This window comes from Cynoglossus semilaevis, chromosome 15 (genome assembly GCF_000523025.1).
Source record: "Cynoglossus semilaevis isolate Cse_v1.0 chromosome 15, Cse_v1.0, whole genome shotgun sequence".
In the NCBI taxonomy this organism is placed as follows: Eukaryota; Metazoa; Chordata; class Actinopteri; order Pleuronectiformes; family Cynoglossidae; genus Cynoglossus; species Cynoglossus semilaevis.
In genome coordinates this window covers 9767861-9791000 of record NC_024321.1, presented here as the reverse complement: position 1 = coordinate 9791000, position 23140 = coordinate 9767861, and the positions used below count along the sequence as shown (strand labels likewise).

At 35.4% G+C, this 23140-nt stretch overlaps 1 protein-coding gene across 6 annotated transcripts in view; it reads right to left on the bottom strand.

Moving 5' to 3' along the window:
* Window positions 1-7869: 7869 nt before the first annotated feature.
* Window positions 7870-23140, bottom strand: part of LOC103390903 (amyloid-beta A4 precursor protein-binding family B member 2-like) — a 42360-nt gene continuing 27089 nt past the window's right edge. For 4 of the 6 annotated variants that reach the window (XM_008326968.3, XM_008326969.3, XM_017039216.1 and 1 more), the window contains 5 exons: window positions 11487-11562; window positions 10519-10599; window positions 10282-10397; window positions 9998-10180; window positions 7870-9641 (listed from right to left, as the gene is read on the bottom strand). In XM_008326968.3, coding sequence (XP_008325190.1) covers window positions 9471-9641; window positions 9998-10180; window positions 10282-10397; window positions 10519-10599; window positions 11487-11562 — 627 coding nt within the window. In that variant the 3' untranslated portion in view covers window positions 7870-9470. The remainder of the gene's footprint in view (window positions 9642-9997; window positions 10181-10281; window positions 10398-10518; window positions 10600-11486; window positions 11563-23140) is intronic. The other 2 variants (XM_017039215.2, XM_025062906.1) reach the window with 1 other exon arrangement.

Here is a 23140-nt window from a genome sequence, read left to right as displayed (position 1 = left end):
AAGTGATTATTTTGTGTTTAAAACTAACTGTTTCAAAAATCACATGGCATAAAATGTTATAAAACAAAATTTCTAAGAATGTCCTCTAAATACTTTCATTTAATGAGAAACAAGCAGGAAACGATAAAACTTTGAAAAATAATTCCTCAAAAATTTCATTCAAATTGTTATAGTTTTTGATGGAAAATGTTGCAAAAAGTTCAAAATTTGGCAGAAGATTTTTTAAAAAAAAATTTCAAAAAACGTTCTCTTAAATGCCCCTAATTGATGAGAAACATTTTCGTTATTAATTTCTACCACCTGCCTAACCTGACTTGCAAAATAAGGATTTTACTGAAAAATTACAAAAAAATCTCAAAATGCTCTAATTTGGTGTGAACAGTTGTTTCAGATTCAGCCATATGGCTCTTTTGTGGCTTTGTTTTTCTTTTCTTCATGATTTCATAAATCCTTTTTCAGGAAAGTCTGGAAAATGCTGTGATTTCAAATTCAAATCATTGCTTTTTCACTTATTCACCTGTATCTCTCAAGTTCACTTGTATGTTTCATACACATTTATATATAACCTAGAACCACTGATGTTTTCCTCTGTCAGACACAGACCTGCTGCAGGACCTGAGCCAGCCCTGTATTGCCCAGAGCAAACTGGAAGCCCTGGTTTCCCAGCAGAGGAAGGATATTGTCCACGCATTGCGGTGTAAGTGTGGAACCATCTGTTCTCTTGTGGACAAACACTCACTCTTACCCACTGAGTACGATCCAGGTCTTAAACATGCAGCCTCTTTTACCTCTCTGACACCACGAGGCTTACACTGTATTTTCTAATGATCTAATCTTGTATGCCATTAGACTGAAGCCTGTGGTGTTCCTGGGAGAGCAGCTGAGTCTTAATTAGGAATGCTAATGTTGCCGTGTTCAGGCCAGACGCATATCTGAAACAACTGATTAGTATTTCTGCTTTGTGTTGCATGTAGTTTGTGTAATCAAACTTGGCAAAAAGACCCTAACTTGCTAGGACACGTGACATGGAAGAGCAGTTCTGTTGTAATGATACTCATTCTGTGCAGGTGAGGACCATCATGCAAGTGGGGTGTTTCACGCCAAACCAGCCAGAACCATTAGACTGACATTGATTTGGCCTTCCTACATTTTGCCAGTGTAGATACTTTCCTATTTAACCATTAATTAACGGTCATTGCGTATTGAGTGCTTTGGTTTAGTCTAGTCGACGGACTCCACGATAAACGCTCACACTGCAGCTACACACCCGGCGGAGAGGCAGATCTAAAATCAGATCTGAAAAGACAGAAATCATACATGAACACAGCTACATACAGTACATGTTGTCTGTGTCGGCTTTACAAATGTTTTACTTGGGTAAAGAAACAAAAAATGGCACAAAATAACTATTATTCGTGAGTCAAGTGGAACTATTTCCTTAGAGGGAACATTTGGTGAAGAAATGATTCTTTTGTATTCAGTATATATATTCAGTTGCTTCTGTTTTTCTATCATACAGTCCCACATGTGAAGTCCGTGGTTTACTCCACCTGTTCTATTTACCCAGAGGAAAATGAGAAGGTGGTTACTGGAGCTGTTGAAGAATTTAAGGCCTGCTCTGAAGGGGAAGGAGAGCCCAAACCAGCAGACTTCAGGTCAGCCTCAGTCTCTGTGTCCCACTGCCCTGGATTCACTTTCTGTCACCGTCACTGTTTTATCACTGTCTGGGTGTCTCAGTGTCTGTCTTCCTGTGGAGTTGTTTGTCTCTTCTTTCAGAAAGTCTCCTGTCTAAGTCTGAGCTCACGACAGGAGAGAAGTGAAGAAGTCTCTCTGTTAAAGGATGATCAAAGGTTTCACTTCCTCTCTCTAAACGCTGTTGAAGGCTGTCTGTCTTTTTACTGAGATATTTTTTATTTTTGGATTTTTGTTTTGGCTGCGTTAATGTTTGGTTGGATTGAAGAACTGGAAAAGTCAGTTGAACATTGAATGCATCGAGACTGACTGTAAAATGTCATTTGACTATTCTTTATTATTTTTATCATTATTTTTAATTTCCTTTTCCTAGTTTTTTTATTTAGAATTTTTTTAAATCATGAGTCTCAACTATTTATTGGATATTTTAAAGTATTTGCCAATCTGCTTAATAATTATTTAACTATAGAAATATAGGGAATCTGTTTCAATAGTTTGTAAATTTAAGGGACTTCAGATTCACCTTGAATAATCCGCTTAGATTAAAATTAAACATTTATAAGGCTTCTGGAAATCAGTGTGAAGTCACACATGGACGCGCTGAAGTGCATTGTGTCGGTGAAACTTTCAAACATCAGAGAAGTACGTTGAAAACTTTGGACAACAGTGCATTAATATTTGATCAAATGTGGGAGGAAAAAAAATCATAGCTTGAAGATCAAAGCCTTTTTTTTCTAACCTTTTCCTGTGATTTTGTCTCGTCTTATATTTTTAGCAGTTGCTAATTGTTTTTACTTCCACACAATATCATGTTTTTCTATTGTGTTTCTTTCATCTAGTCTCACCCCACCCACCTTCATCTCTCCTGACAATGCTGAGGCTCCGGAGAAATCCGATCTTTTCTTCAGGCTGAAGCCTTCGGACCAGAGTAATGGCTGCTTCCTGGCTGTTCTCAGCAGAGAGGTGAGCTTGACTATATCCACATGCTGAACAGAGACTGCACAGTAATTAACACTGATGAGAAGATCTGCATCCCCTGAGTAGGCTTGTACTATTCACCTTAACTATTTAGATCTTCCAGCTCTGGCCATATGTTAATACTTTATGACCTACAAAAATAATAAAAAAAACACTAATGGGACTTTCTTTTTATCTCATCAAATACCAAAGTGAGGTCACAACACATTGTGAAAGGTCACATCAGTCCACCAAGGCTGCAGCTGCTCCACTAATGCAGCGCAGCCAGAGATGAGCAGAGACAAATTTAGCTCATTTTAGGATCCTGTTCTGCCAAATTGCCTGGTCTCCAGTGACAGAACAGTTCCAGCACTGGACTGAACGTGCCACCTAACTGTAGTGATACCAGAGTGATCTTTGGCAGACTGTTGTACCTGCAATAAGTACAATAAGTAACAATGTGTTTTTAAAAAAAACAACAAGACGATGCAGTTAAGAAATAGGCTTCAAGGTGCACAAAATGTCCCCACAAAGACAAGTCTGCCAATGCAATGGCATTTCTCAGAAAAAAAGACCCATTAAGTACAGCTACAGAATGTTCCATCATTCTAGCATACATTAAAAATATTTCCGATGCAAACTACTGGGCTAATGGAGAGGATGAATATGTCATCACACAGCGCTATATGCAGATGGCAGATTTGTTTACATTCATCACTTGTACACCATACATTGGATTGTGCTCCATTCGCTATCTTTTGTTTGTGTTGTTTTTGGGCAGAAATATTGCCCTTCATTATGGCTCCCAGGTGTAATTCAGACTCTTCTGATAATTTTTGTCCTAGATTATGATGTTACCGCTCTGTTAGCCTTAGTGAGTGACATTGGTACTTACGTACAGTATGTGAGTTCCAACTTGCGGCAAAAATGGAGTTACGTGGCGCAGTAGGAATGGAACTCCGATGTAAGACCAGGACCTACTGTACACACAAACACACACAGGGAGGGAGAGGCAGAGTGAGAGAGAGAGTTGAGGTAAAACACTGGCTGGCAGCTTATTTATGTCTGCTGAGACATACACACCGTTGTCCTTCTCGCACTGTTCACTGTGTCCTTTAACCATTGAAAACCATTAAAACTTCACAGTGGTGGAAACAGTCACACAAGATGAGATGAACTGGTCGACCTCAGGATAAATTATTTACAGCAGACTCACACTGTCTTCTGATCTCCATTAAATGTTTTCATTTGATGAGAAACGGTTTGTCTTAACACACGATCGCATCACTTGAAAGACAGGACAGAAGACAAATTAGGACAGAATGACTGAGAAGTCTACACCGCAGCATGAATGGAAGTGTGTCCATAGGAAAGGGGTGCAAAGAGTCTGAATAGAAGTTTAAATCCAGGAAGACAATAGTCCAAGGATAGAAGAGGACACTGGGACAAGTTTAGAAATGTGAGTCAGAATGTAAAGGGAGGACGTGGGGAGACAGGAGCGTGAGGTTGAAATTAAAGTCAGATTCTGACTAAGCAGTTTTAGTTCTTGTCTACTTTTTTTACTTTTTATGTCTTCACAGCTGTTTACATTTCTAGGAAATATGAACTATGAATAATATGAACTATGAAATATGAATATGTTTGATTACTTTATGAAGGTAGATTCATCTTCTAGCGAATTGCAGCAATGTTTAGCTCTCAGGTCCATCACAAGGCCACATATAGAGACACAGTTGTACAGTGGGATTCAGACCTGTGGTGTCATCCTACATGTCTTAGACTTTGGGGGAGTTTCTGGAGAAAAACCATGTAACTGCCATACAGAGAGAGATTCTAGAGATCAGATCGCTGATTTAGCTGCTAACTCTGTGCAGCCCCATTTCTCTTTATGCTACTATAATTATTGCCTCCTCCTCTCTGTCTAGGTTGTAACGTGCTGCAGAGTCTCATCACTGTAACTTGGTCTTCCCCACGTCCCCATAATCGACATCATTGCCATGTTTACTATATTCTCCCTCGCTTTATGAAATGGGAAGCCAGTGCAGGGTTATTAAGCCATGTAACCCTCACTGGGTGTGAATGATCTCTCTCTCTCACTCCCTCTCTCTCTCTCTCTTTCTCTCTCACTCTCCCTCCCTGTGGTGTCTGTTTCTCTCTGACCCTCCATCATGTTTTATACCTCCACAGACAGGAATGAAAAGATAATCAAACTGCTGTAATAGCGCCTCCAACAAGATTTTTTTTCCATCCTTACCTCCAATAAACTCAGCTAATCAAAAGTTATTGTGGCACTCTGGAAAGCACCATAAAAATAGCAATTATATAAGTGTTTGAATGCTGTCTGGCTCACATCGACTGTCGGAGCGGCACCCTTCTTTATGAGCCATCCATACAGCAGCAGCTGGAGACACTAAAAGCTTTCGAGTGACATTCAAGTCCTTTTTCTTTTCCAGCAGAGATTCATAAATTTGTACATCGTCGCTGGCATAGATCGCACGTAATGATTTTAGACAAAACGGAATGGATTAAGCTGTGGCAGATCGGTTTGGCAAAGTGGAGAGAGAAATGATGGATTTACAAAGTATGGCATGGGTAGTGAATGGAGGTGGAGGGGAAGTGAGATTTACAGGGATGACGTGAATAAAGAGAGGAAACAGAGGGTGTCTGTTGAATAATTCAGCGCCTCCTGTCTGTATGAGTAAGCATCAATGAAGTTCAAGGCTACTTTACAGAGGTGTTTCCAAAACTGCCTGCAAGGTGCCTACAGTGCCCAGCGCCTGGAGGATGTGTGCACGAGACCGTAACATTGTATGGAATTGCGCTGTATGTGCGTGGCTGCACCTGTGAGATTAAGGATCACAAATTATACACACATATTGCCAATTAAAATGCAAGTTAACATAAAAACACACATAATTCATACAGGCTGGTCCCTGTAGTGGCCACTGTGCTGGTGAATTATTCACACACTGAGGGGAACTGTGGGCTGCTGCTGAGACAGCAGGTGACCTGCAGCCAGCAGCAAGGACACAGTGGCTCTCCTCTCCTCCTCCTCTCCACCTGACCTCCTGCTCTTTTCCTTCTTCCTCACTCCTCTCCTCTCCTCTTCTCTCCTCTACCCTCAACTACAAGATTTATATAAGCAGATGATGAACCACAGCTCCTCACCTCTCATTGTCCACAGGAGGAGCCGGTGGTCAAAGAGACCCCACAAGAAGTCCTGGCCAGGGCACATGCCAAAGGCATCTTGGACAGGATCGGTTCAGACCAACTTCCAAAGAAAGAACGCCCTGGTCGAAATAACAGAAAGATGAAAACAGCTCACGCTTGTTCGCCTCAGTCTCCTCCTCCTCTGGTTCAGGCAAAACGGCAGGAGTCCTTGGGAAAAATCAGAATGACATTAAATGGTCAACAGTCATCACCAGGTGAGCATTATCTCTACGGTCAGTGGGAATAGAGTTAATGGACCATAAAGTCTTTGGTTTCTTGCTTCTAGAAGATGACTTCTCTGGTGAAGCATCAGTTAACTTTTAACTAGAACTGAGTGAAGCAGCTCGACTAGCTCCATACATTAATTTTTTCCATGATTACTTGAGAAGCTCATTGATGAATAAATGATCATCTGTTTGTTGGATCCACACAAACACTGTTCTTTGTTTACCTTTTGCACCGTGCCCCCTTGGTTCCCTTTGTTTCTGTACTGTGTGCCAACCACCTCCTGGTATATTACTTATTTATATTCACACAGCTTTGAGGATACAGTTTATATTTCATACAGTAGGGGTGGCCTTTTTTTTTTCAAGGATGGCAGTTAAGCATGCCTGAAGGCCAACTGCTCTTACTGTGATACTGTGTAGGAAATACTGTGTAGTTAAGGAACTCACAAATCATATATATATATTTGAAATTAAACCAAAACAAAAAGTGAATCCATAAAATGTCAAAATATTCATAATGTATAATTAAAGTGTTGCTATAGGCTAGAATTAGGTATCATTTGACAAGGAGAAATATTAGCATATAGTTACTCATGAATAAACTTTTACAAGTACTAAAAGTATTTTTGGAAAACTGCACATCCCTAATACTTACAAGACCAGTTAAATTCTTGTACATTTAATTAGCAGTACTTTGTGTTACTATAAGGTAGATAAAGACTTTAGTAAAAGATGAAAATAAAAAAATACATTTTAGAAGTTATTTAATATGCCCTTAATACATTTTCTCTGGCAACAAAAAGTTCATATAAAAATAAATTCTGTGTAGTACTCTATATCAAAAGGAATCAAGTACGCCTTAAATAAAAGAAGCCTGCATGAAATATTTTGGATTTTCATTCATCAGCCTAATTCTCAATTCTCTCTGTGACTGCATTTAAAAGAAAACTTTACTGCCTCTGACTTTTTTACTTTTCTGTCAGTGAAACCCAGAGCTCTGCGCCCCAAAGCCACCAACACCACCGTGTCCAACCCTTTCTCCTCTGAACCAGACGGCTGCTGCACTTCTTTCTCCAAACCAGAAAAAAGCTCACTCCCAAAAACAATGACAGTCGTCCTCAACACCACCTCCACCTCGGCCACCACCACTCTCCATCCCACCTTTTATCCTGGTACACCGGTGATCCGTTCTCGAAAACCTCCTCAGGAGGTTCTGAAGCCTGTGATGCTGGTTCTTCCTCCTGTTCACTTCCCGAACTTCTTCCCTCCCCAGAACAGACGAACAGGATTCAGGCCGAGCGTCAGCAGGTGGAGAACCCAAGGTACGACTGGACCCCTGGCCCGCTCTGGTGGTGGACAGTACAAAGACCTTACAATGAGATCACGTCTCCTGTTCTGAGCTGCTAAAACAGTAACACAGATGTGAAAGAAATAACAAGAACTCACATGAATTCAATTCCTAAAACATTTTAAATGATCTTTCAACATGTAACAAATACATCATTTTTTAAAAATATATACATGTAAAAAAAGGATGAAACAAGCATGCAGACACTGTTTAAAGTACTATTCATTGAAGAGAACTAAAAGTTTCACTTACTCTCTGGATGTGAGGTGGCAACAGGAAGGATCACTACAAAGTCATTATTGCTGTCTATACAGTATGGTAACGAAGAACCTCGCCTTAGGCTCCGGCCAATGTCATTTCACTGTCACTGTATGATAAATGGCTATTACCCAGGATTCCAGTGACCCGGACAAATTAAGAGGACTTACCGAAGAGCCTTTTTATTTATGCATTTATTGTCACAACAGATTACATTTACATGGTGTAGAGATGAGTGAAGAACAGAAGTGACACGGGCGACAGGGTCTCTGGGTTTGTAGTGTAAATGTGAATTTTGTTCTGTATCGACTGCATTCTCATTCGAGTTCACGTGGAGTGCAGACGATGGCTCCGAGCTATAGGAGCAGAAGGTTGTGAAGTTTTCCACGGTGGTGACAGCAGACATTTATATTCCACCTGCTGTATGTGCACATTTGTGGGAGTATATTTGTCTGTGAATGGAGGCCGATCTACCGAGTGAGAAGAGCGGCGGTTAACTCTTTTTTTTTTTAGTCATCTCACCTGTGCTTTCTGAGCAGGGCCAACATTCATCTTACTGTCAGGAGCTCGTCACATCTGCTAAGGCCAAACCCTGGAGCTTTACTGTCTTGCTACTACATACAGTATACATCCTGTAAATGCAAAAAGTTTCCTGAGGAGATCATACAGACAAAAACAACATGACATTCTTGATCTTTTGCTCTCGTATAGTTTTCTTACTTATTGATGCAAATCAAAATCAACAGTTGTGACTAATTTGAAGGTTGAAAATACTTTCAAAACTGTTATATATTCTTTCACTGTTGCAACCATTCAATAATTAAATTAATCAGGGATCGTTATTTACCACTTAGACAAAATGGCGAGCAAAGTATTACTTTTTTAGATATGAATTAAAATGTTTTTTTTCAAAATCAAATAAACGTAATGAGTTGTGCTATGAACGTTCGCTTCTTCTGTCTTAATGACCGCACCTCGACGTCTGCTAGCTCATTAACATGAAAAATAAACAGCTTCCGTTAAGAAAACATGCACATTTAAAACCCACATCTGTCTTCTCTCACCTCGGCTTCATATCTACAACACTTGTGCCCTGAATTCTCTCTCTCTCGTTCTACATCGTCATTCACAGTCACGTCAGGTGAAAATCTCAAGAGTTATTATTTTTTTTCTCACACATCTTTAGGATCAAAACATCTCATGTCATTTGATGGACAGCTCTTGTCTATCGCTTGTGTTTTTTTTCTCTCATTTACCATCAGACACTTGTTCTTCTTCTGTAAGGCTCCTGGAGGTGAGCATCTCGGTGTTCTGGTCCAGGAGCTCTTATCCTGCTGATGATTGTGTTTTACAGAGGGAGAGTGGGGGAGTTGGGGGATGGTGAGGGGCAGAGGAGGGATTGAGCCATCACACAAACCAATCGATTTTTTTTTTCTGGATGATCCTCTCTTTAGAGAACTTGATCACATAACCCGACAGGTGTTTCCCACCTGGACACAGCAGTGTTCAAGGGTCAAAGTTCAACCAGTTACAGCAGCAAACACACTGCAGGTTTTCCATCCTTCCTCATGATACAGGCATATATAATTAAGTCCTTTTTTCCAAATTTTTTCAGATGAAGTTCTCGAGGTCTTCCGTTTTTTTCTCATCATCCACCATGGCGTTCGTTTACATGTATGTACATCACTGCTCTTCATGGCTGGTACTGATATCAGGTGGTGTTGTTGTTGTGGTGGCAGAGTGAGTGACATCCAGGCTGAGTGCTACAGTGGTCGGTGCTAGGGCAGCTCCGATGGCTGTTTCTTGGTTTTCAAAGTGTCTATGAGAGACTGGACGCCACGCTTCACGCTGGTAGTCACCCGCCGGGTCACAGAGTCTGCTGAAGGGGAGGAGGAGGAGCCAGCACGCTGGGAGGGTGGCCGTGCCACCAGACACTTTTGATACCGCAGCTGGAGCAGAAGAAGATGAGAGTGGGGGAGGGGTGGGATCAGCAGACAGCTGACTATGTCTCATAATAATATTAATAATGTTGTTTCTGTCCAAACCCGGTACAATATTGAATCTAAATAAAGCTCACCTTAAAGTTTGCTAAAGGTTTGTATTTTTAACATTTTTTCCTGACAAAATATTACTCAAAGACATCAAACTTCAAAATTCACATACTTTTGTTGTACTGCCATCTCATAGGTTCACTGTATTTCGAAAATATTCTAAGTGAGCTATTACCCTGCCGTACATAATGGATTTACTTATTTTAAGAAATGCACACGTGAATATTGACATTGGATCAGTTAATGAAGCTCACCACACATGCTGCCTGCACAGCCTCAGACACACAGCCTGCATTCGGGTCACACCAAAACGCATGGCACTGGAAGTGCTGATTCCCAGTGTCCATGATGAAGGCAAACGTGTGAACATCCCGTCCAATGCCCATGAAGGACAAGAATCGGACCCGGCATTCCACCAGTGCCTCTTCATCCTCTTCCTACAGGAGCATCAAAGGAAAGAACACAGCTCCTTCACTGGAAAATTCATATCATTTATTATTTTTCTTCCTGTAGGAAATACTTGGAGAAACTCTCTTGCCTTTTCTTTGATCACAGCCACAGTAGTATCAGCAATACTCAGGATGACAGGAGTCCAGTCGTCTTTGCCTGTGGAGGTCACCAGGCTGTCGATGGCCCCGTTTATAACGTCCATACCTGAGAAGTCAACAAACACATGCAAAAGTCAGGCAGTGGGAGGTCATATTTCCTAAAAGGAAACACATCAGGTATGTGTGTGCGTCTGCACAGATTTCTTTTACAATCAGCTGACTTTTACCTATAGGTCGAGACACGGAAGTCATTCCCAGATACATAACATGAAACTTCTGCACCAGCTCCGTCTTTGGCATGGGAAATTCTGCACAGAAAATCAAACACAAACCATTATTTAAGGCACAACTGTAAACTCTGTTTTTTAAAAAATAATTTACAATATAGTGTCTTCTAATACATTCTCTCTTTTAACCAGTAAATGACTGTTACATATGTTAATGCTTAAAATATATTGACAATTGTTTCACTGATAGGAAATATCCAAAAACATTAAACCTCAATCTGGGACGGTGTATTTTTTTTAGCTTGCAGGTTTTAGTCCAATTCACTTTGGAATGACTGGAAATCCAACGGCCAAGAACCTTTAACAGGACAATAACAGAATTTCTAAATGTAAAACTAAAGGTTCAGGCTATTTACAGCTTTAAGAGACACAGGGGATGTTTTACAACTACGTTCTTTGATCCTGGGCTTGAGATGGGCACCGTGGGTAGAAGGAGGGCTTGCCTCAGAGAAACTCTAATTGGGTTTTAATGAGGTCAACTGCGTATGTAAATTAAGGGCTGGAACTGCTTCCTTCATTTCATCCTTCATCCTTTTCATTTTCTGACGCTGATGCTCTTCCCCGCATAATATCTGCAGATAGCATTTAGCAAAATTAGCAACAGAGAAGAAAGTCAGTGTAGAGTTAGCTTTATCTGAAGCTTGACTGTAACGGTGGAGAGAGGTGGGGTGAGGTTTGAGGTTTAACATCCTGTATATGTAATTGAACCAACAGTTATCTTTTCTATTAAATATGGTAACAGTGTCTCTGAAGGGGGGGGGAAAGATAATTAAAAAAACATACAAGGTCTGAATATGGGGGAATTGCAATACGTGAGCAGAGGCACTGCATCAAGAAAGAGCGCAGGGCTGACAAAGGTCTGTCACTAGGGAGCTGCTGGGAGTGTGTGTGTGCCTGTGTGTGTGTACCTTGGAGGGGTAAATCAGAGCTGGTCTGGGCGGAGCTGCCAGCTGCAGCCTTGGCACTTTTCCTTTCAGCCATAATCTAACATGGAGAAAGAGAAAAAAAAAAGAAGGAACAAGGGATAAAAACCTCGGAGGAGGGAGGGAGAAAATAAGACAAAAAATACCCCCCACCCACACACACACACAAAAAAACTGACAGTTATAGAAATGGAAGTAATCGACGTTTAAATCACAGCCGGGTGTCTGAGACGCAGCAGTAAAACCAACGTAGTTCAGGTGAATGCGTAACATTTAAAGGGCACAACTGGCTTCATCCTCTATTTTCTTTTACTACCGTTAATAAATCACATAAAAACAACAGTGTAATTGTCAGTTACACAATATTTTTCCCCAGCTTTGCTCGAGGCTCCGAGCCAAACCTATTATGTTTTAATAACGAGACACAAAAACAGACTTTGGTTCTTTTAAAAAATGCTAAACAAAAACAACAACAACAGATTGCTGAAAATCTGAAGTCATAAACGACGCTGAGGATGAGAAATATGTTAATGGTTTTGTCACACGTATAAAAATAATTACGCGTTTTATTCTTCAAAATGTTGTATTGCAAATGACACTGGGCGAACGTGGGTGTGAAAATAAAATGTGCTGTTCTGCCTCCTGTGGTCGTTTCTGCTGCAGTGACCCCCCGTCACCCCAACACGCTGCATCACCGTCCCTGCACTGAGCCACTGCACCCTCGTCCACAGACACTTGATTAATTGTTAGTGTCATTAATCAAAGTCTGTGGTGAGTCCGCAACTTTGCTCACTGGGGGAACATACGGGGAAGAAACACACGCACACACACACAGACACACACACAAAGGTTTTTTTTAATCAAAATACCAAATGTCAAAATTTAGGCATACCTAAAAAGTACATTTTTTCTGAATTTTAACAACAGAAATGGACATAGCTAAGTATTTTAAGGCAAATGAGTGTATTTTTAGTCATTTTTGAGAAACTTTTTTTTCCGGAGATTTGTTCAGGAATTTACTGGTATAGGATTCTACTGTGATCAAAAGTTGACGTACCAAAAAAGTTTATTTTTTCTGAATTTTAACAACAGAAATGGACATAGCTAAGTATTTTAAGGCAAATGAGTGTATTTTTAGTCATTTTTGAGAAACTTTTTTTTCCGGAGATTTGTTCAGGAATTTAGTGGTATAGGATTCTACTGTGATCAAAAGTTGACGTACCAAAAAAGTTTATTTTTTCTGAATTTTAACAACAGAAATGGACATAGCTAAGTATTTTAAGGCAAATGAGTGTATTTTTAGTCATTTTTGAGAAACTTTTTTTTCCGGAGATTTGTTCAGGAATTTAGTGGTATAGGATTCTACTGTGATCAAAAGTTGACGTACCAAAAAAGTTTATTTTTTCTGAATTTTAACAACAGAAATGGACATAGCTAAGTATTTTAAGGCAAATGAGTGTATTTTTAGTCATTTTTGAGAAACTTTTTTTTCCGGAGATTTGTTCAGGAATTTAGTGGTATAGGATTCTACTGTGATCAAAAGTTGACGTACCAAAAAAGTTTATTTTTTCTGAATTTTAACAACAGAAATGGACATAGCTAAGTATTTTAAGGCAAATGAGTGTATTTTTAGTCATTTTTGAGAAACTTTTTTTTCCGGAGATTTGTTCAGGAATTTAGTGGTATAGGATTCTACTGTGATCAAAAGTTGACGTACCAAAAAAGTTTATTTTTTCTGAATTTTAACAACAGAAATGGACATAGCTAAGTATTTTAAGGCAAATGAGTGTATTTTTAGTCATTTTTGAGAAACTTTTTTTTCCGGAGATTTGTTCAGGAATTTAGTGGTATAGGATTCTACTGTGATCAAAAGTTGACGTACCAAAAAAGTTTATTTTTTCTGAATTTTAACAACAGAAATGGACATAGCTAAGTATTTTAAGGCAAATGAGTGTATTTTTAGTCATTTTTGAGAAACTTTTTTTTCCGGAGATTTGTTCAGGAATTTAGTGGTATAGGATTCTACTGTGATCAAAAGTTGACGTACCAAAAAAGTTTATTTTTTCTGAATTTTAACAACAGAAATGGACATAGCTAAGTATTTTAAGGCAAATGAGTGTATTTTTAGTCATTTTTGAGAAACTTTTTTTTCCGGAGATTTGTTCAGGAATTTAGTGGTATAGGATTCTACTGTGATCAAAAGTTGACGTACCAAAAAAGTTTATTTTTTCTGAATTTTAACAACAGAAATGGACATAGCTAAGTATTTTAAGGCAAATGAGTGTATTTTTAGTCATTTTTGAGAAACTTTTTTTTCCGGAGATTTGTTCAGGAATTTAGTGGTATAGGATTCTACTGTGATCAAAAGTTGACGTACCAAAAAAGTTTATTTTTTCTGAATTTTAACAACAGAAATGGACATAGCTAAGTATTTTAAGGCAAATGAGTGTATTTTTAGTCATTTTTGAGAAACTTTTTTTTCCGGAGATTTGTTCAGGAATTTAGTGGTATAGGATTCTACTGTGATCAAAAGTTGACGTACCAAAAAAGTTTATTTTTTCTGAATTTTAACAACAGAAATGGACATAGCTAAGTATTTTAAGGCAAATGAGTGTATTTTTAGTCATTTTTGAGAAACTTTTTTTTCCGGAGATTTGTTCAGGAATTTAGTGGTATAGGATTCTACTGTGATCAAAAGTTGACGTACCAAAAAAGTTTATTTTTTCTGAATTTTAACAACAGAAATGGACATAGCTAAGTATTTTAAGGCAAATGAGTGTATTTTTAGTCATTTTTGAGAAACTTTTTTTTCCGGAGATTTGTTCAGGAATTTAGTGGTATAGGATTCTACTGTGATCAAAAGTTGACGTACCAAAAAAGTTTATTTTTTCTGAATTTTAACAACAGAAATGGACATAGCTAAGTATTTTAAGGCAAATGAGTGTATTTTTAGTCATTTTTGAGAAACTTTTTTTTCCGGAGATTTGTTCAGGAATTTAGTGGTATAGGATTCTACTGTGATCAAAAGTTGACGTACCAAAAAAGTTTATTTTTTCTGAATTTTAACAACAGAAATGGACATAGCTAAGTATTTTAAGGCAAATGAGTGTATTTTTAGTCATTTTTGAGAAACTTTTTTTTCCGGAGATTTGTTCAGGAATTTAGTGGTATAGGATTCTACTGTGATCAAAAGTTGACGTACCAAAAAAGTTTATTTTTTCTGAATTTTAACAACAGAAATGGACATAGCTAAGTATTTTAAGGCAAATGAGTGTATTTTTAGTCATTTTTGAGAAACTTTTTTTTCCGGAGATTTGTTCAGGAATTTAGTGGTATAGGATTCTACTGTGATCAAAAGTTGACGTACCAAAAAAGTTTATTTTTTCTGAATTTTAACAACAGAAATGGACATAGCTAAGTATTTTAAGGCAAATGAGTGTATTTTTAGTCATTTTTGAGAAACTTTTTTTTCCGGAGATTTGTTCAGGAATTTAGTGGTATAGGATTCTACTGTGATCAAAAGTTGACGTACCAAAAAAGTTTATTTTTTCTGAATTTTAACAACAGAAATGGACATAGCTAAGTATTTTAAGGCAAATGAGTGTATTTTTAGTCATTTTTGAGAAACTTTTTTTTCCGGAGATTTGTTCAGGAATTTAGTGGTATAGGATTCTACTGTGATCAAAAGTTGACGTACCAAAAAAGTTTATTTTTTCTGAATTTTAACAACAGAAATGGACATAGCTAAGTATTTTAAGGCAAATGAGTGTATTTTTAGTCATTTTTGAGAAACTTTTTTTTCCGGAGATTTGTTCAGGAATTTAGTGGTATAGGATTCTACTGTGATCAAAAGTTGACGTACCAAAAAAGTTTATTTTTTCTGAATTTTAACAACAGAAATGGACATAGCTAAGTATTTTAAGGCAAATGAGTGTATTTTTAGTCATTTTTGAGAAACTTTTTTTTCCGGAGATTTGTTCAGGAATTTAGTGGTATAGGATTCTACTGTGATCAAAAGTTGACGTACCAAAAAAGTTTATTTTTTCTGAATTTTAACAACAGAAATGGACATAGCTAAGTATTTTAAGGCAAATGAGTGTATTTTTAGTCATTTTTGAGAAACTTTTTTTTCCGGAGATTTGTTCAGGAATTTAGTGGTATAGGATTCTACTGTGATCAAAAGTTGACGTACCAAAAAAGTTTATTTTTTCTGAATTTTAACAACAGAAATGGACATAGCTAAGTATTTTAAGGCAAATGAGTGTATTTTTAGTCATTTTTGAGAAACTTTTTTTTCCGGAGATTTGTTCAGGAATTTAGTGGTATAGGATTCTACTGTGATCAAAAGTTGACGTACCAAAAAAGTTTATTTTTTCTGAATTTTAACAACAGAAATGGACATAGCTAAGTATTTTAAGGCAAATGAGTGTATTTTTAGTCATTTTTGAGAAACTTTTTTTTCCGGAGATTTGTTCAGGAATTTAGTGGTATAGGATTCTACTGTGATCAAAAGTTGACGTACCAAAAAAGTTTATTTTTTCTGAATTTTAACAACAGAAATGGACATAGCTAAGTATTTTAAGGCAAATGAGTGTATTTTTAGTCATTTTTGAGAAACTTTTTTTTCCGGAGATTTGTTCAGGAATTTAGTGGTATAGGATTCTACTGTGATCAAAAGTTGACGTACCAAAAAAGTTTATTTTTTCTGAATTTTAACAACAGAAATGGACATAGCTAAGTATTTTAAGGCAAATGAGTGTATTTTTAGTCATTTTTGAGAAACTTTTTTTTCCGGAGATTTGTTCAGGAATTTAGTGGTATAGGATTCTACTGTGATCAAAAGTTGACGTACCAAAAAAGTTTATTTTTTCTGAATTTTAACAACAGAAATGGACATAGCTAAGTATTTTAAGGCAAATGAGTGTATTTTTAGTCATTTTTGAGAAACTTTTTTTTCCGGAGATTTGTTCAGGAATTTAGTGGTATAGGATTCTACTGTGATCAAAAGTTGACGTACCAAAAAAGTTTATTTTTTCTGAATTTTAACAACAGAAATGGACATAGCTAAGTATTTTAAGGCAAATGAGTGTATTTTTAGTCATTTTTGAGAAACTTTTTTTTCCGGAGATTTGTTCAGGAATTTAGTGGTATAGGATTCTACTGTGATCAAAAGTTGACGTACCAAAAAAGTTTATTTTTTCTGAATTTTAACAACAGAAATGGACATAGCTAAGTATTTTAAGGCAAATGAGTGTATTTTTAGTCATTTTTGAGAAACTTTTTTTTCCGGAGATTTGTTCAGGAATTTAGTGGTATAGGATTCTACTGTGATCAAAAGTTGACGTACCAAAAAAGTTTATTTTTTCTGAATTTTAACAACAGAAATGGACATAGCTAAGTATTTTAAGGCAAATGAGTGTATTTTTAGTCATTTTTGAGAAACTTTTTTTTCCGGAGATTTGTTCAGGAATTTAGTGGTATAGGATTCTACTGTGATCAAAAGTTGACGTACCAAAAAAGTTTATTTTTTCTGAATTTTAACAACAGAAATGGACATAGCTAAGTATTTTAAGGCAAATGAGTGTATTTTTAGTCATTTTTGAGAAACTTTTTTTTCCGGAGATTTGTTCAGGAATTTAGTGGTATAGGATTCTACTGTGATCAAAAGTTGACGTACCAAAAAAGTTTATTTTTTCTGAATTTTAACAACAGAAATGGACATAGCTAAGTATTTTAAGGCAAATGAGTGTATTTTTAGTCATTTTTGAGAAACTTTTTTTTCCGGAGATTTGTTCAGGAATTTAGTGGTATAGGATTCTACTGTGATCAAAAGTTGACGTACCAAAAAAGTTTATTTTTTCTGAATTTTAACAACAGAAATGGACATAGCTAAGTATTTTAAGGCAAATGAGTGTATTTTTAGTCATTTTTGAGAAACTTTTTTTTCCGGAGATTTGTTCAGGAATTTAGTGGTATAGGATTCTACTGTGATCAAAAGTTGACGTACCAAAAAAGTTTATTTTTTCTGAATTTTAACAACAGAAATGGACATAGCTAAGTATTTTAAGGCAAATGAGTGTATTTTTAGTCATTTTTGAGAAACTTTTTTTTCCGGAGATTTGTTCAGGAATTTAGTGGTATAGGATTCTACTGTGATCAAAAGTTGACGTACCAAAAAAGTTTATTTTTTCTGAATTTTAACAACAGAAATGGACATAGCTAAGTATTTTAAGGCAAATGAGTGTATTTTTAGTCATTTTTGAGAAACTTTTTTTTCCGGAGATTTGTTCAGGAATTTAGTGGTATAGGATTCTACTGTGATCAAAAGTTGACGTACCAAAAAAGTTTATTTTTTCTGAATTTTAACAACAGAAATGGACATAGCTAAGTATTTTAAGGCAAATGAGTGTATTTTTAGTCATTTTTGAGAAACTTTTTTTTCCGGAGATTTGTTCAGGAATTTAGTGGTATAGGATTCTACTGTGATCAAAAGTTGACGTACCAAAAAAGTTTATTTTTTCTGAATTTTAACAACAGAAATGGACATAGCTAAGTATTTTAAGGCAAATGAGTGTATTTTTAGTCATTTTTGAGAAACTTTTTTTTCCGGAGATTTGTTCAGGAATTTAGTGGTATAGGATTCTACTGTGATCAAAAGTTGACGTACCAAAAAAGTTTATTTTTTCTGAATTTTAACAACAGAAATGGACATAGCTAAGTATTTTAAGGCAAATGAGTGTATTTTTAGTCATTTTTGAGAAACTTTTTTTTCCGGAGATTTGTTCAGGAATTTAGTGGTATAGGATTCTACTGTGATCAAAAGTTGACGTACCAAAAAAGTTTATTTTTTCTGAATTTTAACAACAGAAATGGACATAGCTAAGTATTTTAAGGCAAATGAGTGTATTTTTAGTCATTTTTGAGAAACTTTTTTTTCCGGAGATTTGTTCAGGAATTTAGTGGTATAGGATTCTACTGTGATCAAAAGTTGACGTACCAAAAAAGTTTATTTTTTCTGAATTTTAACAACAGAAATGGACATAGCTAAGTATTTTAAGGCAAATGAGTGTATTTTTAGTCATTTTTGAGAAACTTTTTTTTCCGGAGATTTGTTCAGGAATTTAGTGGTATAGGATTCTACTGTGATCAAAAGTTGACGTACCAAAAAAGTTTATTTTTTCTGAATTTTAACAACAGAAATGGACATAGCTAAGTATTTTAAGGCAAATGAGTGTATTTTTAGTCATTTTTGAGAAACTTTTTTTTCCGGAGATTTGTTCAGGAATTTAGTGGTATAGGATTCTACTGTGATCAAAAGTTGACGTACCAAAAAAGTTTATTTTTTCTGAATTTTAACAACAGAAATGGACATAGCTAAGTATTTTAAGGCAAATGAGTGTATTTTTAGTCATTTTTGAGAAACTTTTTTTTCCGGAGATTTGTTCAGGAATTTAGTGGTATAGGATTCTACTGTGATCAAAAGTTGACGTACCAAAAAAGTTTATTTTTTCTGAATTTTAACAACAGAAATGGACATAGCTAAGTATTTTAAGGCAAATGAGTGTATTTTTAGTCATTTTTGAGAAACTTTTTTTTCCGGAGATTTGTTCAGGAATTTAGTGGTATAGGATTCTACTGTGATCAAAAGTTGACGTACCAAAAAAGTTTATTTTTTCTGAATTTTAACAACAGAAATGGACATAGCTAAGTATTTTAAGGCAAATGAGTGTATTTTTAGTCATTTTTGAGAAACTTTTTTTTCCGGAGATTTGTTCAGGAATTTAGTGGTATAGGATTCTACTGTGATCAAAAGTTGACGTACCAAAAAAGTTTATTTTTTCTGAATTTTAACAACAGAAATGGACATAGCTAAGTATTTTAAGGCAAATGAGTGTATTTTTAGTCATTTTTGAGAAACTTTTTTTTCCGGAGATTTGTTCAGGAATTTAGTGGTATAGGATTCTACTGTGATCAAAAGTTGACGTACCAAAAAAGTTTATTTTTTCTGAATTTTAACAACAGAAATGGACATAGCTAAGTATTTTAAGGCAAATGAGTGTATTTTTAGTCATTTTTGAGAAACTTTTTTTTCCGGAGATTTGTTCAGGAATTTAGTGGTATAGGATTCTACTGTGATCAAAAGTTGACGTACCAAAAAAGTTTATTTTTTCTGAATTTTAACAACAGAAATGGACATAGCTAAGTATTTTAAGGCAAATGAGTGTATTTTTAGTCATTTTTGAGAAACTTTTTTTTCCGGAGATTTGTTCAGGAATTTAGTGGTATAGGATTCTACTGTGATCAAAAGTTGACGTACCAAAAAAGTTTATTTTTTCTGAATTTTAACAACAGAAATGGACATAGCTAAGTATTTTAAGGCAAATGAGTGTATTTTTAGTCATTTTTGAGAAACTTTTTTTTCCGGAGATTTGTTCAGGAATTTAGTGGTATAGGATTCTACTGTGATCAAAAGTTGACGTACCAAAAAAGTTTATTTTTTCTGAATTTTAACAACAGAAATGGACATAGCTAAGTATTTTAAGGCAAATGAGTGTATTTTTAGTCATTTTTGAGAAACTTTTTTTTCCGGAGATTTGTTCAGGAATTTAGTGGTATAGGATTCTACTGTGATCAAAAGTTGACGTACCAAAAAAGTTTATTTTTTCTGAATTTTAACAACAGAAATGGACATAGCTAAGTATTTTAAGGCAAATGAGTGTATTTTTAGTCATTTTTGAGAAACTTTTTTTTCCGGAGATTTGTTCAGGAATTTAGTGGTATAGGATTCTACTGTGATCAAAAGTTGACGTACCAAAAAAGTTTATTTTTTCTGAATTTTAACAACAGAAATGGACATAGCTAAGTATTTTAAGGCAAATGAGTGTATTTTTAGTCATTTTTGAGAAACTTTTTTTTCCGGAGATTTGTTCAGGAATTTAGTGGTATAGGATTCTACTGTGATCAAAAGTTGACGTACCAAAAAAGTTTATTTTTTCTGAATTTTAACAACAGAAATGGACATAGCTAAGTATTTTAAGGCAAATGAGTGTATTTTTAGTCATTTTTGAGAAACTTTTTTTTCCGGAGATTTGTTCAGGAATTTAGTGGTATAGGATTCTACTGTGATCAAAAGTTGACGTACCAAAAAAGTTTATTTTTTCTGAATTTTAACAACAGAAATGGACATAGCTAAGTATTTTAAGGCAAATGAGTGTATTTTTAGTCATTTTTGAGAAACTTTTTTTTCCGGAGATTTGTTCAGGAATTTAGTGGTATAGGATTCTACTGTGATCAAAAGTTGACGTACCAAAAAAGTTTATTTTTTCTGAATTTTAACAACAGAAATGGACATAGCTAAGTATTTTAAGGCAAATGAGTGTATTTTTAGTCATTTTTGAGAAACTTTTTTTTCCGGAGATTTGTTCAGGAATTTAGTGGTATAGGATTCTACTGTGATCAAAAGTTGACGTACCAAAAAAGTTTATTTTTTCTGAATTTTAACAACAGAAATGGACATAGCTAAGTATTTTAAGGCAAATGAGTGTATTTTTAGTCATTTTTGAGAAACTTTTTTTTCCGGAGATTTGTTCAGGAATTTAGTGGTATAGGATTCTACTGTGATCAAAAGTTGACGTACCAAAAAAGTTTATTTTTTCTGAATTTTAACAACAGAAATGGACATAGCTAAGTATTTTAAGGCAAATGAGTGTATTTTTAGTCATTTTTGAGAAACTTTTTTTTCCGGAGATTTGTTCAGGAATTTAGTGGTATAGGATTCTACTGTGATCAAAAGTTGACGTACCAAAAAAGTTTATTTTTTCTGAATTTTAACAACAGAAATGGACATAGCTAAGTATTTTAAGGCAAATGAGTGTATTTTTAGTCATTTTTGAGAAACTTTTTTTTCCGGAGATTTGTTCAGGAATTTAGTGGTATAGGATTCTACTGTGATCAAAAGTTGACGTACCAAAAAAGTTTATTTTTTCTGAATTTTAACAACAGAAATGGACATAGCTAAGTATTTTAAGGCAAATGAGTGTATTTTTAGTCATTTTTGAGAAACTTTTTTTTCCGGAGATTTGTTCAGGAATTTAGTGGTATAGGATTCTACTGTGATCAAAAGTTGACGTACCAAAAAAGTTTATTTTTTCTGAATTTTAACAACAGAAATGGACATAGCTAAGTATTTTAAGGCAAATGAGTGTATTTTTAGTCATTTTTGAGAAACTTTTTTTTCCGGAGATTTGTTCAGGAATTTAGTGGTATAGGATTCTACTGTGATCAAAAGTTGACGTACCAAAAAAGTTTATTTTTTCTGAATTTTAACAACAGAAATGGACATAGCTAAGTATTTTAAGGCAAATGAGTGTATTTTTAGTCATTTTTGAGAAACTTTTTTTTCCGGAGATTTGTTCAGGAATTTAGTGGTATAGGATTCTACTGTGATCAAAAGTTGACGTACCAAAAAAGTTTATTTTTTCTGAATTTTAACAACAGAAATGGACATAGCTAAGTATTTTAAGGCAAATGAGTGTATTTTTAGTCATTTTTGAGAAACTTTTTTTTCCGGAGATTTGTTCAGGAATTTAGTGGTATAGGATTCTACTGTGATCAAAAGTTGACGTACCAAAAAAGTTTATTTTTTCTGAATTTTAACAACAGAAATGGACATAGCTAAGTATTTTAAGGCAAATGAGTGTATTTTTAGTCATTTTTGAGAAACTTTTTTTTCCGGAGATTTGTTCAGGAATTTAGTGGTATAGGATTCTACTGTGATCAAAAGTTGACGTACCAAAAAAGTTTATTTTTTCTGAATTTTAACAACAGAAATGGACATAGCTAAGTATTTTAAGGCAAATGAGTGTATTTTTAGTCATTTTTGAGAAACTTTTTTTTCCGGAGATTTGTTCAGGAATTTAGTGGTATAGGATTCTACTGTGATCAAAAGTTGACGTACCAAAAAAGTTTATTTTTTCTGAATTTTAACAACAGAAATGGACATAGCTAAGTATTTTAAGGCAAATGAGTGTATTTTTAGTCATTTTTGAGAAACTTTTTTTTCCGGAGATTTGTTCAGGAATTTAGTGGTATAGGATTCTACTGTGATCAAAAGTTGACGTACCAAAAAAGTTTATTTTTTCTGAATTTTAACAACAGAAATGGACATAGCTAAGTATTTTAAGGCAAATGAGTGTATTTTTAGTCATTTTTGAGAAACTTTTTTTTCCGGAGATTTGTTCAGGAATTTAGTGGTATAGGATTCTACTGTGATCAAAAGTTGACGTACCAAAAAAGTTTATTTTTTCTGAATTTTAACAACAGAAATGGACATAGCTAAGTATTTTAAGGCAAATGAGTGTATTTTTAGTCATTTTTGAGAAACTTTTTTTTCCGGAGATTTGTTCAGGAATTTAGTGGTATAGGATTCTACTGTGATCAAAAGTTGACGTACCAAAAAAGTTTATTTTTTCTGAATTTTAACAACAGAAATGGACATAGCTAAGTATTTTAAGGCAAATGAGTGTATTTTTAGTCATTTTTGAGAAACTTTTTTTTCCGGAGATTTGTTCAGGAATTTAGTGGTATAGGATTCTACTGTGATCAAAAGTTGACGTACCAAAAAAGTTTATTTTTTCTGA